Source organism: Mus caroli, unplaced genomic scaffold (genome assembly GCF_978045245.1).
Source record: "Mus caroli unplaced genomic scaffold, Mus_caroli_1 scaffold_5, whole genome shotgun sequence".
Classification (NCBI taxonomy): Eukaryota; Metazoa; Chordata; class Mammalia; order Rodentia; family Muridae; genus Mus; species Mus caroli.
In genome coordinates this window covers 29303119-29327361 of record NW_028227260.1, presented here as the reverse complement: position 1 = coordinate 29327361, position 24243 = coordinate 29303119, and the positions used below count along the sequence as shown (strand labels likewise).

The 24243-nt window shown below is 46.4% G+C and overlaps 1 protein-coding gene and 1 pseudogene across 1 annotated transcript; one reads left to right on the top strand and one right to left on the bottom strand.

Moving 5' to 3' along the window:
* Nucleotides 1-7685: 7685 nt before the first annotated feature.
* LOC110286991 (protein argonaute-2 pseudogene) lies at nucleotides 7686-10024 on the top strand (annotated as a pseudogene).
* Nucleotides 10025-20052: 10028 nt separating this feature from the next.
* Tex13b (testis expressed 13B) lies at nucleotides 20053-23244 on the bottom strand. Its single transcript, XM_021154034.1, has 3 exons — nucleotides 22792-23244; nucleotides 22245-22246; nucleotides 20053-20158 (listed from the first exon to the last, which is right to left on the bottom strand). The coding sequence occupies exons 1-3, from the start codon at nucleotides 23242-23244 to the stop codon at nucleotides 20053-20055; spliced, it is 561 nt and encodes a 186-aa protein (XP_021009693.1).
* Nucleotides 23245-24243: the final 999 nt, after the last annotated feature.

The following is a 24243-nucleotide window of genomic DNA, read 5'->3' as shown; positions in this document are numbered from 1 at the left end:
TGTGAGTATGTATTAGCTGGCATCATTGTGCCAATTGGTCCAAGTCTGCAGAAGTGGCAAGAAGCTGCCAGAACACCACCAGAAGTTTTTCGGTGCATTTCTTTCTATAACGTTATGACAAATGATAACCATTAAGGCACGCCAATAATTTCCAGCATCATCCACCATCTATTGGATTATATTCCTTTTTAATATCATGTGTCCTTTCACGTGTTTGCTTTAGCAAAACATCCTTTCACCTGTGTCTGCTTCAGGAAAACATTCTTTGACATTACTGACTTTCCAAAGAGAGACAGAGAGAGAGAGAGAGACAGAGAGAGACAGAGACTGAGATGAGGGAAAGACCTCCAAATAATAATACAGAAGGAAATTGCCAGCTGTTAAAAATGTTTCCTTGGAGCCGGGCGTGGTGGCGCACACCTTTAATCCCAGCAATCGGGAGGCAGAGACAGGCAGATTTCTGAGTTTGAGGCCAGACTGGTCTACAGAGTGAGTTCCAGGACAGCAAGGGCTACACAGAGAAACCCTGTCTCAAAAAACCAAAAAAAAAAAAAAAAAAGTTTCCTTGTACTTTTCTTGTTCATAAGAGAGGTGGGCCTGTAATGGCACCTCCTTATACTTGGTGGTTTTAGTATCTAGATTAAACTAGACTCACTCTCATGATATAATTGCCCTCAATTTTTGTTGCTGTGAAAATTTGTATAAGACATTTTATAATTTAACTGCTCAGTGTAGTTCAATGTGTATTCTTGGACCTTTTAGTATTTTGCACAAAGATTCCATATACTCTCCTGGGGATCTGGTGCAGTATATAGTATTCTCTATCCTAGAATTTTGGTCATTCCACAGCTTTTAGTCTAGTATAGATTAATAACTAGCTTTAAGTTCCCCCTCTATAACTCCCCAAAGGTTTCTAGACTTTAATTCAATCTCTGGGATACATTTTGAATCAGAATTCTTTCATTGTAAGCAGCAGGAACCAGAGAGCTTCAGGTGTTTGGGGAGCAGTACCCCTGTCTCTGGTATCTTCAATCAAGATTAAAAATTGAAGGATGGTGTTGGGCAGTATGGAATGCACCTTTAATCCTAGCACTCAGAAAATAGAGGCAGGTGGATGTCTAAGTTCAAGGCCAGCCTGGTCTACAAAGTGAATACAAGGACAGCCAAGGCTACACAGAGAAACGTTGCCCCCCCCCAAAAAAAAGGAGTAAGGGTGATATGCTGAAGAGATTTCTCAGAGGATAACAGCACTGTCTGCTCTTCTAGAGGACCTGGGTTTGATCCCCAGTTCTTAGTGGAAACTTATAGCTACCTGTGATTTAAGTTCCAGGGTGTCTGATGCACACTTCTAGACCCCACAGGCACCAGACAAGCATGTACTGACATAATATTCAGGCAAAACACCTATACACATAAATTGTTTTTTTAATTTAAGGATGGAAATCTTAACTATTCCAAGGACTGTTTATGATTCATCTTAGTGTAAGAGGTCAGTGAACAAATGCTAAGAAAAAGAAATCAATAGCAAGTAAAGGAAGTATAAACAGAGTTTTCAACATGAAAATGAGATGTTGAGTAAGCCTTTAAATGTGTAAGCCAGTATCTCAGAGAGGGCTGGATTAAAGAATTAAGAGCCATAAGAATAATTGAAAACATGATTTCTCTGGAAGAAAGTAGGAGATGATGTATGTACCAACAGGCATGCACTGTTTTTGCAGTAATTTGAGGGTTGATCCTGTTTCAAGGAGGAATTAGACAGACCTAGAGGCTGGAAAAGGACTTGATGATGTAGGACTGAAAAGCACTGTGCTGGAAACACTCCATTTCCTAAAAATAAAATTTTTATGTGTAAGTTTTAATGGAATGTAACCTCTTTGTGCCAAAGTTATAATAAATACCACAAGATTCTTCTCTAAAGTTTATCATTTATATTGTCCCTGCCTCCATGCTATGTGCTTTGAGTGTCATTTTATTTAATCCTCACAACAAATTAATTTTATAGTTATTTAGATATATTGTTTCCTGACACAGTTATCACATAATACAGTTTCGTAAATGGAGTATTTGGACTTGAATATATCGACTGGATTTTAAAACCTGTATGCTTCCTTGATACATGTAGGAACCCCCCACATAACCTAGAACATCAGCATGGTGGTTTGAATATGCCTGCCCCATAGGGAGTGGCACTCTTAGGAGGTGTGGCCTTGTTAGAGGAAGTGTATCACTGTGGGGGTGGGGCTTTAGAAGTCTCCTCCTATGCCCAGCTTCCTCCCATTGTGGAAGAGAGTTTCCACCTCCCTGCCTGAGGATGCCAGCCTGTTCTGGTTGCCTTCAGAACAAAATGTAGAACTCTCAGTTCTGCCTGCACCGTGCCTGCCTGGATGCTGCCATGTTCCCACCTTGATGATAATGGACTGAATCTCTGAACCTGTAAGCCAGCCCTTATTAAATGTTGTCTTTATAACACTTTCACTGGTCATGGTATCTGTACCCAACAGTAAAACCCTAAGACCAGTCTTTAAGCTCTCACCTTTCTTACTCTCTTCTCTAGCCCTCCTTCTCTCTCTCCCTTTTCCCCTCTCTCCACTTGGCCGGGCTCTCTCTCTCTCTTTCTACGTTCTCTCTTTCTCCCTGCCTTTCTACAATAAAGCTCTAAAACCATACAAAAGAAAAACAAACAAACAAAACCAACCCTAAGGCAAGAAGTTCTCATCCTTGATAGTGTCTTCAACTCACCTGTGGAGCTTGAAAATAAGATCAATGGTGAACCTCATCAAAGATTCTGATTTAATTTATCAGGAGTGTGGGCTGTCAAAGTAGAGTGCAGGGGAGCTTTTGGTGTGAAAGCTTCAGGAGGACGTTCTCTTCCCAGGCAGTGTAACAGCTTTTGTGATGGATGCTATCAGACATCAGAGTAGTTCTCACACACCTTTATTCCTTCGGAATAGGATCTTATATACAGTTTGGGGGTGGGTTGGGGTCTGACAGCAGATGCTTCCTATTGGCTTGGCTTGAGATATCTACATGAGGAGGGACTTGTGGGCACTCTCCCTAAGTAACTGAGGGCCACAATTCTCTCTATGGGGCACTGTGGCTATGTGACAGGGGCCTGGAATTGGGAGCAGGAGAAGTTCCTACCTTCTCTTCTGGGTCTCCGGGGCTTCAAGCCCTAGATCGACCTTACCAGGCTTCCTCTCACGGTTCACTGCCCCATAGTGGACCAGTTACTACATTCTTTTTAAAAGCAAGTCATTCAATTTAGCCAATAAACAGTAGATGAGTATCTGTTCGTTCCAAATGGTGTCTAGGCAAGCGGGAACTATCAGTTCAAGCTATGTTCAAGCAGGAACTGTCAGTTGGCTCTTGCCATGGTGCTATGTAGCAAAGCCCACACATTACTGATTGCTTTGTAAGTACTTGTTTGTGGGTTAGAAATGGGGTCTTGTAAGACAGGCGTGGTGGCACACGCCTTTAATTCCAGCACTCGGGAGGCAGAGGCAGGCGGATTTCTGAGTTCGAGGCCAGCCTGGTCTACAAAGTGAGTTCCAGGACAGCCAGGGCTATAAGAGAGAAATGGGGTCTTGCATCCTGCCTAGGGCTAGGGTCTCTGGGCAAGGCGGGACACAGGAAGTTTGACTGTGCACTCCATGACCACCAGCAGGACCCTGCTCTGGGGCTGGGGAGCACAGTCCGAGGTCCCTGTAGAACTGCTGGAATTGGCTTGGGGTCCCTGGGTCTGCATGGAGGCCAAGGATGACAGGTTCTCAGGCTCCCAGAAACCACAGATGCCACTGAATGTTTCAAAAGAGCTGAGGACAGAGTCAGGGCCTGCAGGTGGGCTCTACCTTAGGGCCGAAGGGAAAATGGAAGGAGGAGGGAGCTCTAGCAGGTTCTTGTGGGGAGGAGAGTCCTAGTCTTGCTCGAGCAGCTTGGGTTGGCTGGTAGCTCTGTCTGGAAGTGCTGAGAGGCCTCCAGCGAGAGAGGAGATGCACTGCTTATTAGAGAAAAACCTGCTCCATTGTTCCAGCATAGCAGATCCCAATGAGAAGAGGTAGTCCATGGTTTTAATGCATTTATTGTAGAAAGGCAGAGAGAGGGAAGTTGAGGCTGGCCATGGCCACGTGGAGGAAAGGGGGTAGTGGGCCAGGTCTACCTGGCTGTTGCCAGGTAATTGTGGTGGTGGAGTCCAGACAGAATACCAGGAGCTTGGGGGTGTTTCCCTAGGTAACTGATGGCCACACATCTCTCTGCAGGAGGCTATGGGAGACTGTAGCTGCGACAGGAGCCAGGGTTCCGGGCCTGGGGCCCAAGGGTCATGGCCGAACACCTGTCCTTTGCAGGTGATAAGTCAAAGCTTGAGCTCGACAGGGGACCAGGCTGCCTATGCACAGCTCACTGCCCCACATTTGTTCTTACAGGTTTGGAGGGCAGCTGAAACTCAGCTAATTAGTAGTTGGGCAACTCTGATTCAGACGGAGGTGGCTCTACGGTTTCTCTGCAGTACTCTGATTAAGTTACAGGAGCTGCGCTTCACGTACCTCGAATCTTTAGACAGTGGTCTAGCTGGCATTGGTTTGAAAATAAGCACCACCTTTTTCTGTGTAGGCCTGGAAGTTATGGGAAAAAGCTGAAAGTTGGATCCAGTAATTCAATTTAGCTGGGAAAGATGATATCAAACAATATGTAAGTCTAATATATAAATAAATGACCAAATATAGAAGAAGAAACCAAGTTGTATTGCAAAGAAAGTTAAGTTTTAGAAGTTATTGTGAGGGTAACCCTAATGTGCAGCTAGGACTGTGTGATGGCTAATCTTGCTCATTAACTTGACTACATCTGGAATCTACTAAAGTCCAAGGAGCTGGGCACACCTGTGAAGGATTTTCTTGATAGGATCATTTGGAGAAGACCCACCCTAAATCTGTGCCACGCCTTCTGGTGACTGCCCACAAAAAAAAAAAAAAAAGGGACATGGAAGAAGGAAACATTTGCTTTTTGCATGCTTGCCCACCCTTACTCTCACTGGCAAGTTCATGTGTCCTGTTGCTGAGGCTTTCCTTTGCTTGTGTCAGATCCTACTTCTTCAGCATTCCAACATAGACTCAGACCAGAAGCAATCTCAGAATTCCTTGGCATCTAGCACTGGATTAGGACTGCTGCGACATCCAGTCTCATGAATTGAGCAACTGTTGGCTTCTTGGTCTTTCCACTGGGGAGACAGTCATTATTAGACTAGCCAAATCACAGCCTGTAAGCCTCTCTAATAAATCCCCTTTTAATATGTAAACTATATATGTATTAAATATGAGTATAATAATTATGTAAGCTCTGTTTCTTTGGAGAACCCTGACTAAACAGATGGAGCAATTGTTCATAAAATGGTAACAATGAAACTTGGTCTGGCATTACCTCAACTATATTAAAAGTAAGAATATGATCCTAAAAGGTGAAGACTCTTATATCTGGCTAGAAATAAAGTTGAAGCCTAGGCTTCCCTCCTCCCCTCCCTCTGTCCTTTTCTCCATCCCTCCCTCCTTCTCTCCCTCCTTTTACTTTCTTTCTTTCTTTCTTTCTTTCTTTCTTTCTTTCTTTCTTTCTTTCTTTCTTCTCTCTCCCTTCCTTCCTTCCTTCCTTCCTTCCTTCCTTCCTTCCTTTCTTTCTCTTCCTTCCCTCCCTCCCTCTCTCTCTCTCTCTCTCTCTCTCTCTCTCTTTCTCTTTCTTGTTTTCTTTCTTTCTTTCTTTCTTTCTTTCTTTCTTTCTTTCTTTCTTTCTTTCTTTCTTTCTTTTTCTCCTTTTTCTCATGGGATAAGATCTCACCTTGTAAGCCTGGCTGGCCTTCAGTTCACATAGATCTGTCTGCCTCTGCATCCTGAGCACAGGGATTAAAAACATGTACCACCATGCCAGGCTTTGCATCTTGGTTTCTTAACTCTCTAGATTACAATGTTTGACTCTGTAGTCTTGGAATTTTCCTTTACTAGATATATATTGTAGAGAGCCATTATGTTAGCATCTCTATTACAAATTACAGTGTTGTTCTTAATTTTCCAGGATGAATACTCTTGAAGAAAAGGAAAGATGTGGGACCTGCTGGTACTTCGAGTGTATTTTCTGGAGAGAAATATGAGGAATTGGCTGAAGTACAGAGAAGTGTACAGGAGAGCCTTCCTATTCTCTTTTATGGCTGCTTCCTATGGGGAGCAGAGGCCACTTAGCCTCAAGAGACTGCTCAGTTGCCTGTGATGTTCTAACATCTGCCTTTCTATGAGCCACTTTCTTCTATCTACCTTTATCCCTCATTTTTCCTACCTTCTTGCCAACTGTATGTGCTGTACTTTAAAAGGTATGCAGTGGTTAAAAACAAACGAACAAACAAAGAATCCAAGGATATGGGTATAAGTGTTCCTCTGCATAGTTTATTTACCTATATGTACAAATATTTAGATTGAATATTTGTTTATGTTATTTGAATGTATGTATTATATAGATGTGTTAAAATGATATTCAGCAATGCCTTATTTTCAATAAGTTACCACATTAGGCTCTATTGTGGTATGAATGTGAACTGACCTCCATAAGCTTGTATGTTGAAATACTTGGTTTTTAGTTGGTGGTAGAAGTTTGGAACCTTGTCAAATGTGTCTTACACAGAGCCTTGATGAAACAAGTGCCTCAATGTGGGGTGAACTTTGCTGTTCAAAAGCCTGGTTCCATTATATATCACCTGCTTCCTCACTGCAGAGGCAATGCAAACAGCCAGTTCACACCATTACTGCCTTACCTCTCTGCCATGGAAGAATGTATAATTCCTAAAATTGTAAGTCCAAGTGAACCCTTCTTTAAGACATTCTTGGGCTGGTGAGATGGCTCAGTGGGTAAGAGCACCCGACTGCTCTTCTGAAGGTCCAGAGTTCAAATCCAGCAACCACATGGTGGCTCACAACCATCCGTAACGAGATCTGACTCCCTCTTCTGGAGTGTCTGAAGACAGCTACAGTGTACTTACATATAATAAATAAATAAATCTTAAAAAAAAAAAAGACATTCTTGCCTAAGATTTCTCTATTGAAAAATACCTAGAATATCAATAAAGAATATTCCTGGGATTGCCTGGAAGAATATTTCCAGAGAGGACTAACTAAGGAGGGAAGGAAGACCTGAGCTCAGTGTAGAAAAACCCACTCAATAGGCTGGGGGTCTGTATAGAATAAAAAGGAAGAAGGAAGAAGCCCACTAACATGGGAGAAATCCTTTGTTCTTCCTGGCTGTCATGAGAGGAGCAGCTATGCTACAGCAAACTCTTTTACCATAATGCTCTTGCCTTAGTATAGACCCAAAACCAACTGATCCAGCCAGCCAGCTAAGGACTCTGAAACTCCATCACCAAAATAAATCCTTCCTTTTACTATTTTTCTTAGTTATTTGGCACATCAATAAAAGTCTGAGCCCCGGCCACATCGGGTAAACCTGTTCTGCGAGGCGGCCGTGCTGGGGCGGCTTGCGGCGTGGAGCCCATGGGCCCGTGGAGCGTGCGGCCGGCCCTTGGCAACACCACCACGTACTCGGGAGCCAGCCCTGTTCTTGCTTCTCCTGCTCCAACAACATCACCCATCCCAGGATATGCCTTCAAACTTCCACCTCGGCTGGACTTCGGCACCACTGGGAGAACAATCAAACTACAGGCCAGTTTCTTTGAAATGGACATCCCCAAAATTGACATCTATCACGATGAATTGGACATCAAACCTGAGAAATGCCCTCGGAGAGTGAACAGGGAAATAGTGGAGCACATGGTACAGCACTTTAAACCCCAGATCTTCAGGGACCGGAAGCCAGTGTTTGATGGAAGAAAGAATCTGTACACAGCAATGCCCCTGCCGATCGTCAGGGACAAGGTGGAACTGGAGGTCACGCTGCCGGGAGAAGGCAAAGATCGCATCTTTAAGGTATCCATCAAGTGGGTGTCATGTGTGAGGCTGCAGGCATTACATGATGCACTTTTGGGGCGGCTGCCCAGTGTCCAGAGACACTGCCAGAGACGATCCAGGCCCTGGACGTTGTCATGAGGCACTTGCCATCCATGAGGTACATCCCTGTTGGCCGTTCCTCCTTCACTGCATCTGAAGGCTGTTCCAACCCTCTGGGTGGGGTCAGAGAAGTATGGTTTGGCTTCCATCAGTCTGTCTGACCTTCTCTTTGGAAAATGATGCTGAATGTTGATGTATCGGCAACAGCGTTTTACAAGGCACAGCCAGTGATTGAGTTTGTTTGTGAAGTTTTGGATTTTAAAAGTATTGAACAACAAAAACCTCTGACAGATTCCCAAAGGGTAAAGTTTACCAAAGAAATCAAAGGTCTAAAGGTGGAGATAACGCACTGTGGTCAGATGAAGAGGAAGTACCGTGTCTGCAATGTGACCCGGCGGCCTGCCAGTCACCAAATGTTCCTACTGCAGCAGGGGAGTGGGCAGACAGTGGAGTGTACAGTGGCCCAGTACTTCAAGGATAGACACAAGCTGGTTCTGCACTACCCCCACCTCCCGTGTTTCCAAGTCATACAGCAGCAGAAACACACCTACCTTCCTTTGGAGCTCTGTAACATAGTTACTGGACAGAGATGTATAAAAAAATTAACAATCAGACCTCAACCATGATCAGAGCAACTGCCAGGTCAGCACCTGATGGCCAAGAGGAGATCAGCAAACTGATGCGAAGTGAAAGTTTCAATACAGACCCATGTGTTTGTCCAGGGTGTGTGGGACATGAGAAACAAGCAGTTCCACGTGGACATCGAGATCAAGGTGTGGGCCATCGCCTGCTTCGCACCCCAGCGCCAGTGTACAGAAGTCCATCTCAAGTCCTTCACAGAGCAACTGAGGAAGATCTCAAGAGATGCTGGGATGCTGATCCAGGGTCAGCCCTGCTTCTGTAAATACGCACACGGTGCAGACAGTGTGGAGCCCATGTTCTGATACCTGAAGAACACATACGCTGGCCTCCAGCTGGTGGTGGTCATCCTGCCTGGCCAAATTCCTGTGTATGTGGAAGTCAAGTGCGTGGGAGACACAGTGCTGGGAATGTAGAATGGAAGAATGTGCAGAGGACCACACCACAGACCCTATACAATCTCTGCTTAAAGATCAATGTCAAACTGGGAGGCGTCAACAACATCCTACTGCCACAGGGCAGGCCTCCAGTGTTCCAGCAACCTGTCATCTTTCTGGGAGCCGATGTCACCCACCCACCCACCAGCTGGGGATGGAAAGAAACCTTCGATTGCTGCCGTCGTGGGCAGCATGGATGCACACCCCAACCACTACTGTGTCACTGTGTGTGTGCAGCAGCACCGACAAGACATCATCCAGGACCTGGCTGCCATGGTATGAGAGCTGCTCATTCAGTTCTACAAATCTACCCGCTTCAAGCCCACCCGCATCATCTTCTATCGAGACGGTGTCTCAGAGGGCCAGTTCCAGCAGGTTCTCCACCACGAGCTCCTGGCCATCAGAGAGGCCTGCATCAAGCTGGAGAAGGACTATCAGCCAGGGATCACATTCATCGTGGTGCAGAAGCGGCACCACACACGCCTCTTCTGCACAGACAAAAAAAACCGAGCTGGTTGGAGTGGGAACATTCCCGCAGGCACAACCGTGGACACAAAGATCATCCACCCCACTGAGTTTGACTTCTACCTGTGCAGTCACGCTGGCATCCAGGGGACAAGCTGTCCTTCCATTACCACATGCTTTGGGATGACAATCATTTTTCTTCTGATGAGCTGCAGATTTTGCCCTATCAGCTGTGTAACTCATACGTGCGCTGCACATGCTCTGTCAATACCCGCACCAGCTTACTATGCTCACCTGGTGGCCTTCCGAGCCAGGTACCATCTGGTGGATAAAGAACGTGACAGCGCTGAAGGAAGCCATACCTCTGGGCAGAGCAACGGGCGAGATCACCAAGCGCTGGCCAAGGCGGTCCAGGTCCACTAGGACACACTGCGCACCATGTACTTTGCTTGACCTGTTGTATTGCTTAGCGATTGTGTACCAAGTTGGATTCACACGAGACCAGCTACACTCAGGCCAACAGATGCTCAGCCCTTCTGTGACAGCCAGCATCGAACATGAGACGTCTTTGGTTTTATTAGATCCTCCATTTTCCAGAATGCCTTCCGTCCCAGATGTTAGACTTGGATTTTGAGCTGCAGGCCTATATGAGACCCCAGTATAGGAAACATGGTTTGCCAAACCTATAAGCTGCTCACTGAGAGTCCCGTTTCCTAAAAACAAAACAAAAAACAAAACAGCAACAAAATGTCCTAAAACTCTCAGGGCTTTAAAACATTTTAATTTATTTGGTCATCCAATTTACTTTTTAACACCTGATTCTCAATGAAATTGATGGGCTCCATCTAGCTGTGAAGGCTCTGAGCATGAAAGTCACACCATTTCCATTGGGGTTTTAAAGCCTGGCCCTAAGAAGTTGTCACTAATGTTGAGTTCTAAGGGATGCCATGTGCCCTGCAGCCTCAGGGCGTATGGCTGCTAGGTCTCCACAGTGTCTCTCATGGCCACTGCCTGCCCTTGAGGCCTGAACAAAGGCACAGTGGCCAAGGAGATGGTCACGTGTGTTTACAGCAGTGACAAGTCCGAGAGATTGGCAGACAAGTGCCATTTTGATAAAAATTTATTTAAAAAGAGAAAAAAAGACAATATACTGACAGTCTAATCATAAGATTTGTCCTGTAGGACTGTGACATTTATTTTACAAAGTTTCTAAAGAATATGGGTCTGTGATAAATACAGTACAATCCTTTTTCAAAAAAAAGTCTGATAAAAAAATTAAAATGCTTATACCCTAAGAGAAGATGTAAGAGAAATTCTTATGATTTGCTTTATGTTGGATATTACCTCAAAATGCCTTTATAAGTATATTAGTTACCTTGTTTATTGCTGAAATGAAATATCTTACTAAAGCAATTTAAGAAAGGTAGGATTTAATTTGCTCACAGTCCATCATGGCAAAGAATGCATAGAAGCTGAAACAGACAGCAGGCTGTCACATGGCAGGCATTCGTAGTCAGGCAGCAGGGAGAGATGGATGCTGTTGCTCAGCTCACTGTCTCCTTTTTATTCAGTCCAGGATACTGGTCCATAGAATAGTACCACCCACATTTAAGTCTCAATTACCCTCTCCACCTCAATTATCCTAATGAGAAATTCCCCTACAAACAGGCTGAGAGGTTTGTGTCCTAGGTGACTCTAGATCCTGTAAAATTGCCAGTTAGTACTATCACAAGGGCATCCCTTGTAAAGCTTGACATACACTCACTAAGCTGATGTGACTAATATAGCTAGCCAGTTTGCTCCTGGCATCCTTTGTCTCTGCCTTTCAGGTGCTGCAATTACAGGCAAACTGCCACACTTACCTGCTATTAACACGAGTCATGGGTATCTCAAGTCCAGTCTTCAGGCTCACATGGTAAATACTTAAGCCACTGAGCCATATCCCGAGTCCCTGACTTTTAAACTGTAACCTTCCAGTCTTTGTTTGTATAGGTTCAGGATCATCTTATAATACAAAATGCATTTAGTTTGTTTCTAAAAGCCCCCACAGTCTTTGATGTTCCAGCATTGTCCAGAAATGTCAGTGTAGAGTTATCTCTTCTGAGGCCCAGTTTGTCTTTTTAACTCTGAGCCTCTATATGGAAAACAAAATAGGTTACGTACTTTCGACATTTAAGGAAACAGAGCTGGGCAGTGGTGGCACACGCCTTTAATCCCAGCACTCAGGAAGCAGAGGCAGGTGGATTTCTGAGTTCGAGGCCAGCCTGGTCTACAAAGTGAGTTCCGGGACAGCCAGGGTTATACAGAGAAACTCTGTCTCGAAAAAACCACACACACACACACACACACACACACACACACACACACAGAGTTGGCTATTAAGGAAACAGAGTGAACATTCCCATTCCAAAAAGGAATAATGGGGCATAGCAAGGAAAAATCAGGTCAAAATAAGATGAACCCCCAGCAGAGAAAACATCAACCCTGCAGCTCTGAATTAGGCTTTTGGAGCATGATAGAATTTATCATCTGGGCTCCACAGAGTTTGAGTAGCCCAAGTTTTCCAGCTCTGCCACCTGAAGCAGACTTAGCTTCACTCTTGAGCTACACACTTGCAGCTTTCCTTAGTGAATGTCCTACCATCTTTGACACGTGCAACATCTAATGATGTTTATTTTGCTAATATTTCCACCTCACAGTTCATCATAGAAGGAAGTGAAGACTAGAACTCTAATAGGCTCTATCAGGAACCCAGAGCTGATGAAGAGGCCATGGAGGAGTGCTGCTAATCGACTTGCTTCCCACAGCTTACTTAGCCTGCTTTCTTATAAGCAACTCTGGTGCTTTGACTAGGTATGAACCTCCATAAGTTCATGTTATTCAATGCTTGACACACAGGGAGAGGCACTACTAGGAGGTGTGGCCTTATTGCAGTAGGTGTGGTGGTGTTGGAGGAAGTGTGTCACTGTGGAGGTGGACTTTGAGGATTTATATATATTCAAGCTCCACCCAGTGTTGTATGCAGTCTTCTGCTGCTGCCTGCTGATCCAGATGTAGAATTCTCAGCTCCTTCTCCAGCACCATCTTTACCTGAATGCTGCCATGTTCCTACCATGATGATGATCGACTGAAACCTCTGAAACTATAAGCAAGCCCCAATTAAATATTTTCTTTATAAGATTTGCCTTGGTTATGGGGTCTCTTCACAGCTATGGAAACCTTAACTAAGCAACAACCACTAGCAGCTCAGGGATGGTACCATCCATAATGGGTTGGACCCTCCTCTATCAATAGTGTATTAAGAAAATGCTGTACAGGCTTCTCTATAGCCCGACCTTATGGTGGTAGCCTGCCTGCGCCCCTCTCTACCCCTTTTTTTTTTACATTTTTTCCCAATAATTTTTTAGTCACTTTACATCCCAATTGCAGCCCCCCTCCTCTCCTCCCAGTCCCACACTTACAGATTCCTCTCACCATTACCCCCTCCCCATCTCCTCAGAGAAGGGGACCCCCACTACCCTTGGGTACCACCCTGCCCTGGGACATCAAGACTAGTCACATTCTCTCTTGCTGAGGCCCAGACAGGCAGTCCAGTTAGAAGGGGATCCAGTGGCAGGCAACCAAGTTAGAGACAGCTTCTGCTCCAATGTTAGGGGACCCAAATGAGGACTGTCATGTTTTCCATCAAAGTTTCCTCCTCTCAGATGACTTTAGCTTATGTCAAATTAAAGTAAAACTTGCCATAACAACTGAGAGGACACTACACTATCTAGGCTTTGTATCCGTTTGTGTCAGTTGCCTGGCTGCCGTGCATGGGACACTTGTCTTAAAGCCTCTTTCCTCATTTAGCTGCTTAGTCTGGCTACCCCCCTCCTTGGCCATGATTGTACTTACCCAGTGAACAGTGTACATAATTCACTCAAGGAAGACAACTGCCCATCTTTGATCAAGTTTAATCCCTTTAACCTATCATTTGCGTGCATGTGTGCATGTGTGTGTGTGCGTGTGCATGTGTGTCTACCAACTGATATTTATTGTTTCTGATACTCTTAAGGGCCACCAGGAACTGAGGCACACTTGTTTAACATTAATAGAAGACTAACAAATTCACAAGTCAGCATGGGGCCCTTCAGGAACCCTGGGAAGGGTTGTGACCTGCAGATGTCCCTAGCCACTTCATTAGGGAAGCAGCCTGGGAGGTTTCTAAAACTGAAGACCTCTCTCCTCTATAGTGCAGTTGCAGTAGGGATTAGTTATGTTCCCCTCATTTTTAATATCCACCTCTCTTTTTTGATACCCACCTTTGTGGGGGAATTGCTGGTCAGGCTGTAAGGGCACTGAATTTTTTTCTTTCATCATTTTTTTCTTGACAGACTCCAGCTGGATGAAAATCTATCTACATTTGCCTCCAAGTGACTCAGAGAGATCCCTTTGTTGGCCTCCTCTTACCCCAAATCTGTGTTTGATTGTTTTAGCACCTTATAAATCTAGTTCACAGGCTAGTCTAAGTCATTTGGCTCTACTTAAGTTTTTTTCCTACTTTACAATGATTATGTCCTATTACGGGACTTACCAAAGCCACGAAAGCTTCATCCCAGTCTCAAGGTCTCTTCTGAATCAACCTCTTCCTCAGTATTTAGATGAATAGCCTCATCTGGTCGGGCAAACTGGGCATCAGACACTACTTAGCTTTTAAGTGGTCACTTTTGTCTTTTCCTCTTTACTGTCCAATACTTTTTAGGGGTTCAAGTTTTGGGACCTTAGGAAGGGCTCTTTAGCTCACACATATTTTGCACTCTTCCATGTACTTGCTACCAGCAAGACAGCATGTCTAGTTCATCCTCTATTATACAACAAATTTCCACTGAGTAGCCACCTCAGTCACGTGTGTGTGTGTGTATCAGCCATAAAACCTATGTGGGTAACCCGTTGAAACGCATTCCTTACAATGTGACTCTCTCAGACCACCAAATCTAGATATGATGGCATGTGCCTGGAATCCTACCTAGCACTGAGGAAACACAAGCAGAAAGATCTCTGGAGCTCTCTGGTCAGCTACTCTTGCTAAATTGGTGAGGTCCAGTGCGGTGAGAAAACCTGCCTTAAAAGTCAGGCCATATGGTGCTGGGCAGATGCTCAGCAACTAAGAGCACTTGCTGCTCTTATTGAGAACTTAATCTCCAGCACCTACATGGAAGCTCACAAACCTCTCCAAGTCCTGTCCCAGGACCATGTTATGGACACTTCGGTCACTGTACACACACGGTACACAGACATACATATACAAGCAAAACACCCATGCACGCAAAATAGACATAAATCTTAACAAAATATGGTAGAGGTATGCCAGTGGTATGCCACTGGCATATGGTATGCCAGTCACCATACAGTGCATGAAACACACTCAGAGATATGTCAGCCACCATGTGGCAGAAAGTAGGCTGGCACCACCACAATGAGCAAGTATGAGGTAGAGAGTTGGGAGAGAAAGAGAGTTGGAATGGTTTGTGCCCTATGGAAAGAGGAGGAATTGGACACACAAGGGTGGTGAGGAAGAGCCTGATGTTGAGTTGCCTGTGCTGTAACCTGAGGCCATGGCACCCACAAACACAGGTCCTGGCCTGGATCATAGCCCTAAAGCAGCAGGAGTCTGTGTCGACATCCATGTCCCATGTTACCACCAAAGGCCATGTGGATGTCCCTGGTCTGGGCTGCCTCCTGGGACCTTCCTGATACCTAAGGGCTATGCAGAGCTGTTCCCTCATCTCCCCAGCTTGGGAGAGCTGGTCCTGCCCTGACCTGGGCAGTGAGGGAGAGCTGGCCCCACCCCTTCATTGGCCATGCACAAGCATGGGCACAACCCACTCCTTACCTGTGCAGCTTGGGAGAGCTGGCCCCAAGGGCCTGATAGTAGGACATCTGGCCCTGCTCCTCACTGGCTACAGCACTGGGGAGGGCAGGGCCTGTACCTTGCCTGGGCAGCACAGTAGAGCTGGCCCTGGTTGGTGGCAGGGTGCTAGATGAGTGACTTGAGGTTGTGAGAGCAGGAGAGCTGGTCCTTCCCCCTCTTCAGGGCACTGCTGGAGAGCTGTCTGAGGTGTGGTGTGTGGGTGAGGGAGAGCCAGAGCCATCTGTCACAAGCAGGAGAGCTAGCCCTGGTAGCACAGGCACAGGTACAGGTGAGCTTGCAGGATAAACAATGGAGACAACACCCAGTCCCAGATCTAGAGCTTTCAGTTGGCCCACTCCAACATCTTCCCTGCTGATGAACTGCTGGAGCACATGAAGGAGCCAGTCCTGCAGGATCTCCATGACACGGGGCAACAGCTCACTCCAATGACTCATTGCTGCAAACACTGGCTAGAAAATCTCCTTGGGCAAAAGGGTACACTGTGAGACACACTGTGGCACCATGCAAGTTCCCCAGTGAGATTTTGTTTGTTTGTTTTGGGGAGGGGGAGGTTGCAGGGATAGAGGGAGGATAATGAGGGATGGGAGGTGAACGGGATTGGAGTGTAGGATGTGAAATTTACACACACACACACACACAAAGTTAAGATAAGGTAGAGAGCAACAGAGGAACATACTCACTTTTGAACTCTGGTATCCACCTGCATGGGTATATATGGGCATGTATACCTCCTAATTGGGAGCACATGCGAACACATACATATACCACATACAAAAATGTTAAAAAGTGTTCAATATAGTAAAGGTTGTTGGGACGTCCCTTGATCTCCCAGGATAGTAGTGATTACAATGCTTCTCATGGAGTTACTGAATGCTCACCTTGGCACAGTCAGACTGGTTGCCCTACCTATATGCCCCTGACCAAATCATTTAATCTTTTTTGGTCTTTACTTTCTTTATGTGCAAGACAGAGTGAATTTTAAGAGGTAAATTAATACTTTTGTGGCATAAAGAAAGGAAAGCTTCTAACAAGAAGCCTCTTACATTACTTTTACCCTTTCGTCTCCTTTAGATCCTTCAAGTTGCACAATTTGTCAGTGTGTCAGCTACACCTGTTCTGTCAAGCACAGTGTACTTCAAACTGCAAAATCAGTAACTTGAAGTTTGCTTTAACGTCTTAAGGTAGTAAAGATAAAGCCAGGGGTTGCATTGTGTTGGCCTGCATCTGCTCTGCCACTGGGCACAGCTGCTGGAGGAGGCAGAACTTGGGAGATTGATTGCACTTATCCCATATCTCTGCTGGGGCTCCACCAGGGCTCCGTTGGGCTGTGGGGAAGCCCTGAGGTACCACTCTGGGGTAGGAAAGTGCATTCTGAGATGTGGGAAAGGCAGAGATGGCTGTGGGGGTTGGGGGTTATCCCCAGACCTTCGAGGAGGCAAAGGCTGTGTTGTTATCAGGCTCTTAGACATCCAGGCACTGGGAGTTGTGGAAGAGCTGAGAAGGGAGTTGGGACCACTGGCTGGGTCTAGCTAGCCTGAGGCAGGGGGTGTGGGGAGAGGGAAAGGGGAGCTCTGGCTAGTCCCACAGTGATTCTTATCCTTGGCTTGATGGGTGGCAGGCTTGGTGGTGATTGTGGCTGGGAGTACAGAGAGGCCTTCTACGGGAGATTAGACTGTGGCTCTGTAGGTGAAGGCCTTCTCTGTGCTCCCTAGGGCTGACCTTGATGGAAAGAGAAGATCCATTGATCTGAGTTGTTTATTGTCATGGTGAAAAGTGGATTCCTAAAACCATACCTCATTTCTCAGGGTGGGCTTGAGATTAAATACCTTTTGCAGGAAGGAATGTCTGGGAGGGGAAGCTTATTGGCGATGCTCTCCAGGACTCTTGGTACCTCATTAGCATGGAGATCTCTGTCTTGAGCCTTTGTGACCTGTGGTCACAGTCTCTTTTCCTATTGTCTTAGTGTGAGATGTTAGGGATGCCTCATCTATATGTGGAAGAGCTTGGGGCATTTGCCCTTATGTGACAGCCACAAATCTATGAGGGATGGCTAGATACTTGACAGGGGCCTAGTGCCAGGAGCAGGCGAAGCTCCTACCATCCCACCCCACCCCCTTCAGGGTCTCTGGGGCTTCAAGCCTTTAGCTCAGTGAAGGACCAGGCTTCCTCTCATGGTCTACTGCCCTACAATCAGACATTACAATTCTAGAAGATTGAACCCAAAAAATATAGCCAGGACTCAGTTTATCTATGTACTGTTGAACAGCACAAGGGGAGATACTACAAGCCCTCACTGGGGAGGAATGCGTCAGACAACTCCTTTCATCCCTATTGCCTTTTCTCCTTGAATATGTGTTCTTCCTGCTAAAATGAGAGTGGTAAATTTTTTAAGTTTTGTGTTTGGTACCCTTCTTGGGTCCCATAAGAGCAATCCAGTTTCACCATTTCCTTTTCTTTCCGTCCTTGTCCTATTCTTAAATTCATAAATACCTTAAGGTGAAATCTGTTCACTCCCCCCCAGGACTCCTGACCTCACTCATCTGCAGGTGCATTGCCGCAGCTGTTGCTGCTGCCGCCGATGCCTGCCACTGCCACCGCCGCCACCACCACCGGCTACCCACCCATCCAGCACCCCCCCCACACACACACAGCTGCCAACCCCTGGAATGTTACCTTTTTGCCATATCTCAGTATCTGCTGTCCTTTCCTCCTATCTTTGAAGAAGAAGTAGTCTTTTCAAACTCAAGTGGGTAAATAACTTTTATTTTTGTGAACACCTTATTACTTTCAAAACACAGAAGTACATAAAGAAAAACCTTTTATTCAAACTTGGCTGTATTCTGTTCTATACCCACATACCACACTGCCTTCTGTTCCCTGCCTGTTCACTAAATATCTTTTCCATATCTTTTCAATGCTTACTGAAATACAGATTTTATAGACATAAATTTGAAACATATTTACATAGAGCATACATACACATACCTAAGAACTTTAAGTGTTTTTATCTTACACAAAACAATGGTCCCTTTCATAGTGTCGTTTTTCTTCTAATACTATTGGCTAGTCCTCCCATCCACTATATAAGACCATCTTTTCTCTTGTTTCTCTCATTTAAAGCATTCTCCTTTAATGGCTCAAGTTTCTACTACTGAGTCTTCAGGAGCTTTCCTGCAGGTTGCAATGTTTTATCTTTGAGGAAATTGCTCAAAAAGTACCTAACCTTAACTCTTACTGCCTTTATCAGAGTTTAAACGCGTGTTCAAGATTTTATCCAATCTAGTTTGCCAAGCATGTTGGCTAGCTGACAAACTAACACTGTCAGATCCATGGCGCTCGCTCGCTCGCTGTACTCCTTCCCTTTGCAGCCTAGAGTTCTTGTAAAGTCGCAGTTCTCAGCCTGTGGGCTGTGACCCCTATGGAGGTCAAACAACCCTTTCACAGGAGTCACCTAAGACCTTTGGGAGATACAGGTATTTACATTCTAACTCATCATAGTACGCTATGAAGTACCAGTCAGTGAAGATCATTTTTATGGTTGGGGGTCACCACCACATGAGATGAAACATTAAAGGTTGAAACCACTGGTGTAGAGGGTAGAGGTTCCCCTCTGTCCTCAGTCCTGACCATCTGGTTTCTACTCTGCCACCACCCTGACTTCTTGAAGATCCAAAGTAAACACCAGCCTTAATGAACTGTGGCTTTTTTTTTTTTTTTTTTTTTTTTGCCAGCTTCAGCCTCTATGACCTTGCCTGTTTGAGTTTTTGTCCGCACTGCTAAGGCCTTCAATTTCCAACTCAGTTGTTCTCAACTCTGGTTTTGCCGAACTGCCTACAGTACACAGGACTTCCTACCCCACAGCAAAGAACTATCCGAACCCAGATGTCAAGTGCAAGGTGGTTAGGAAACCCTGCAGTAGAGGGAGATAAGCAAGCCCAAAGAGTGTTCAAAAAAATTGCAGGACAGGGATCTGGCCTGCAATCCTGGAGGCAGCTGTGTCCTCACCAATAACAGACAACCCGAAGTCACATTTCTGATGCTACAGGTGTCCCATGGGCCACAACAGCTTTGTATTCTTCAGGTTCACAGTCTCTGGGAGATAGGACTCTTCCAGTTGTGTCTCAGTCCGGATCAGATACAGTCCTTCGCCTTCCTTCTACCTGAGGACTAAAACACATATACTTCCTCTCAACACACTTTATAGCCAGAAAGGGAGATAACCAGACTGATCCCCCTCCCACATTTTACCCCCACCACTCCCACCTTCCCTCCCTCTGAGATAACCAGACTGATCCCCCTCCTACATTTTACCCCCACCACTCCCACCTTCCCTCCCTCTGAGATAGCGTTCTGTTCCACTTTACTCTGAATGCACCGAGAGCCTTTGAAATCCACTTTCTCCTCTGTTTAGCATGATGCTAAGTTGGAAGAGAGAAGGCCATCAGCTAACACTATGCTTTGGTCCATGTGGACTGGCAAACCCTCTGTGCACTCTCAGTAGCTGACTCACCTTGGAACAGTTGGCCAAAGTTTCCTGTTCAGATCTGTCTCTGGTTCTGCCCTCTGGGGACTAGGGACAATTTCTGTTAAGAGGCTGTATAATCGTAGAAATCCTTGCTTGTACCTGGTGCTGGCATCCTCTGTAGTCTCGCAGAACTCTCATACAAGTGGCAAATCTGTCATGTTCATTTGAGTCAAGCATAAACCTGAGGTGAATTTATCCCAGGTCTCATTTGATGGTTTACTTTCTTGTGATATTACTCTCTCAGAATTCAAGTCTCCTATCCAGTTCACTCCTGGGAACAATCACCCCAGGTGTGAGCTATGTCTGGCAATAGAATTCCTGCAGATCATGAGCATCCTATCCAGTTTATTCCTGCGGCCTTGGTAAAAAGGAGTTACTGCTGTTTGCTATCCGCTTGTTCAACTCCCCTGTCAATTCCAACACGGCTCTTGACTCTAGCTGCATATGTATCAAAAGATGGCCTAGTCGGCCATCACTTGAAAGAGAGGCCCATTGGACTTGCAAACTTTATATGTCCCAGTACAGGGGAATGCCAGGGCCAAGAAGTGGGAGTGGGTGGGTAGGGGAGTGGGGGGGAGGGTATGGGGGACTTTTGGGATAGCATTGGAAATGTAAATGAGGAAAATACCTAATAAAAAAAATTCCAACACTTAGGAAGTGGAGGCAGGAGGATCTGGGGTCAGCTACATAGTGACTTTGAGGCCAATCTGGGCCATATGAGCCCTTGTTTTTTTTTTTTTAAAAAAAAAAAAGAAAAGAAAATCAAGATATGAAAGAAAAATTAACTGGTATGAGAATGATCTAGTTGCTCAGAACACTACTTGTTAACTTAGGGAGAAGTGACCTAGGTAACAATGGAACTTTATGTAATATAACTGCAAAGAAATAAAAAGTAAATCCCAGCACTCAGGAGGCAGAGGCCAGCCTGGTCTACAGAGTGAGTTCCAGGCCAGCCAGGGCTACACAGAGAAACCCTGTCTGTCTCCAAAAAAAAAAAAAAAAAAAAAAAAACACCAAAAACACCCAAACCAAAACCAAACAAACAAACAAACAAAAAGTAGCTGAGTTCTCTGAAGCCAGTTGATCAACTCCTTTGTGTCTCTTTCTATTTGTCAGCTCCATGGAGTCGCTTCCTAGTACCAGTCTAAAACAGTCTGGAAAGCAGCTGACTCTGTTTCCTACCTTAGCCAGGACCAGGAGTGGACTGCACCTCCATTATCACTGGCTATGACCCTGGACCCAACTCCCAGTGAGCCACTGACTCTACCTACTACTCCATCAGACAGCTGTTTAGATCCTCCAGCCTGAAAAATCTGGGCTCAGAATGGGTTAAATAACCACTATAGCTCTAAATATATAGTACACACAGCTTAGGTGTGTTTACTGTGTATTTAGCTGTACCAGGTGATATACACATACACACCCAAATACACACATACACACTCCCTGAAGCAGTTCAAGTGCAAACAATCTGAAATACAAAAGAAATCATCAAAACTTGCCCCTCCCGCACCGTCTGTACCCATCCCATCCCTCCCCTTCCACTCCCACAAAGCCCCCTCCCCTTTCCTTTTCCCACTTCTGAAAACTGACTTCCCCTTTGAGCGATTTCTGCTCTGTATCACATTAAAAAAAAAAAAAAAAAAAACTCACTGAGGTTTTGGCTGCCAGCCTCGCCTCCCACAGCGGAAGCAAGAATCCCTCCTTGAAAAATTCATAGATTTACACCAAGGGCAATCCCAACCCGCCGGTGTGCAAAATGATGCTTTTCTCTGCAGCGGGGGTCCACTCTCACGACTGTCTTTAGGGGGATCTTGGAGGTATACTGTTGGGCCCTCAGTTTCGGACATATTCATATCAGTGGCCATGAAGTAGGGAGGCATCTGAGGTTCTGTGACTGTGCTTAGTGGCGGGGATGGAGTGGATGTGACAGGGAAGGGGCTTTCATATGAGTATGTAAATGAGACAGGGAGTTGGATTGTAACAGGTTGTGGGGAGCCTTCCGACCCACACCCGGACCCCAATGGCTTGGAGTCAGGACATGTGGGTGTTTCCATAGATTTGCCTTCCCCCTCCTCCTGCCCCTCTAAGCCCTGGGGATAAGTTTTCCACTGCATAGCTCCAAGATGCTCCGGGGTGCTTTCTTCCATCGCCCACGTGGATGCCCTAATGGCAGCCACGGTTTGAACCCCTTCCATCTCCTCTGGTTTACACTCTGCTCTTTGACTAGCTGTCACCTCTTCTTTCTCTCCTGCATTTTGTATCTCTGGCCCTGTCTGTGCCGCTCCAGCAGCGGCAGCAGCTGAAGCTGCGGCGGCGGCTGCAGTGGCAGCGGCGGCAGCAGCAGCAGCTACAGCAGGAGGAACAACAGCTGCAGGGACACTAGTCATGATTGGCATCTGTGCAACTGGAACAGCCCTCAGCTCCTGGAGAGAAGTGAGCAGAATTGAAACACATTCCTGGAATGGGTGTAGGGGTGGACTGGGGTATGGGTGTGGGGGTGGACTGGGGTATGGGTGTGGGCATGGACTGGGTTATGGGTGTTGGGGTGGACTAGGGTATGGGTGTTGGGGTGTACTGGGGTATGGGTGTTGGGGTGGACTGGGGTATGGGTGTTGGGGTGGACTGGGGTATGGGTGTTGGGGTGGACTGGGGTATGGCTGTGGGCGTGGACTGGGGTATGGGTGTTGGGGTGGACTGGGGTATGGGTGTTGGGGTGGACTGGGGTACGGATGTAGCGGTGGAAAGGGGTGGAAATAAGACTGGGTTAGGAGGTAATCTTACTGCATGTAGTAGCTTCAGTCTCATCAGGTCTCGCTCTCTCTGCACCTCTGCGAGTTTAGTGTGGGCCAAAAGAAGCTGGTAGGCCGCCTCCTTGCGTTCTATCTCGTGCTGGTCCGTGAGCTTCTTCAGGTCCAATGCCAGGGCATGCGCCGCTGACCTGTGCAGGCTGGCGAAGTCGTGCAGCCACTGCACTCTGCGCCCCTGCAACTGGCCCTGCCTGAAAGCGAAGCGAACCCCCAGGGCCAGGCTGCTCCAGGCACAGGCTTCCTGAACATCCCGAGGTACCTCGGTACCGTCCAGGAGGACTTTGAGCTTTTCCTCCACCTCCTCCCAGGACAGGGTCAGGTTCTCGAGGTAGAACTCCGGGCCTCTGGAGTGCTTGGCCATTTGTTCGTTGACGAACATTAACACCTTGGCATGGCGGAACCCGGTGGTGACATCCTCGCAATTCATGATGGCTGAGTGCTCTAGGGGCTAGGCTGGCCCTGGCAAGAACAAAAGCTGCTGTAGGTCCTCGTTAACACCCGGAGGGAACTTCAGTCTCCCATCAGTTCCTTAGCTCACCCTTTCCCTGTCACCTGCCAGCCACTTTGATCCTCAGGAGACTTTCCATCTCCCCGGACCCGTCCCTCCCACGATTCTCCCAGCAACCGCCCCCCCCCCCAAAAAAAAAAACCAAACAAACCAGGCCTCACCTCTCTGAAAGCTAGCGGCCAAAGAAAGCATAAGCCGAACATACCTGTGAGAAGAGCAGTCCTGAAACCAAGGGCGACAGAAGCGACAGGAACACAAGACCCCGCTGCCTCTCACCGAAGACGACAGGAGACGACTGCAGCAGTGGAAAAAAAAAAAAACGCGCGAAGGCCAAGTCTCATCGGAAGTCTCAAGTCTCGCGAAGTTTACTCTTGGGCTGTTCCAACTTCCAGGACTGGCGGGGGGTGGGGGGGGGAACGTGAGAGGATGTCGGGTGTAGGGAGCGACACCTAATTACCAGAAAAAAACCAAACAAAAAATGAGAAACAACTATTTGTTGAAACCCATTGAAGACAGAAAGAAAAAGAAGCCATTAAAAAAAATCCGTAACAATCTAAAAGCAAGTTTCCAAAGACATACCCCCCAAGTATAATGGTTTGTCCCAGCGGGTACCCGGTTTGTATGGCGGGAATGTTCCAGAGTTCAAACGCCAGCCGCACAGGATTTTCTGGCAGTACCCAAGGAAGAGGGCATAGTCTCAGGGTAAGCCCGTCTACCATAGTCCACCATAATAATCTGTGGACATTTCTTTACCCGAACAAAGCCCTTTCCACCTTCACATGCCCACCGCAGTCAGTGTCGCAAGCATCCTCTCCATCTGGCAGTTCCATAATCGGGTCCCTTTCCTGTCTTCCATTCACTACCAAAGCTCTCCGAGATCGGGCAGGAAGCAATGCTACCCGGACCTCGGACGGACTT

Coding starts and splice junctions, on each gene's coding strand:
- Tex13b (XM_021154034.1), bottom strand. CDS start 23,244: ATGAATTGCGAGGATGTCACCACCGGGTTCCGCCATGCCAAGGTGTTA.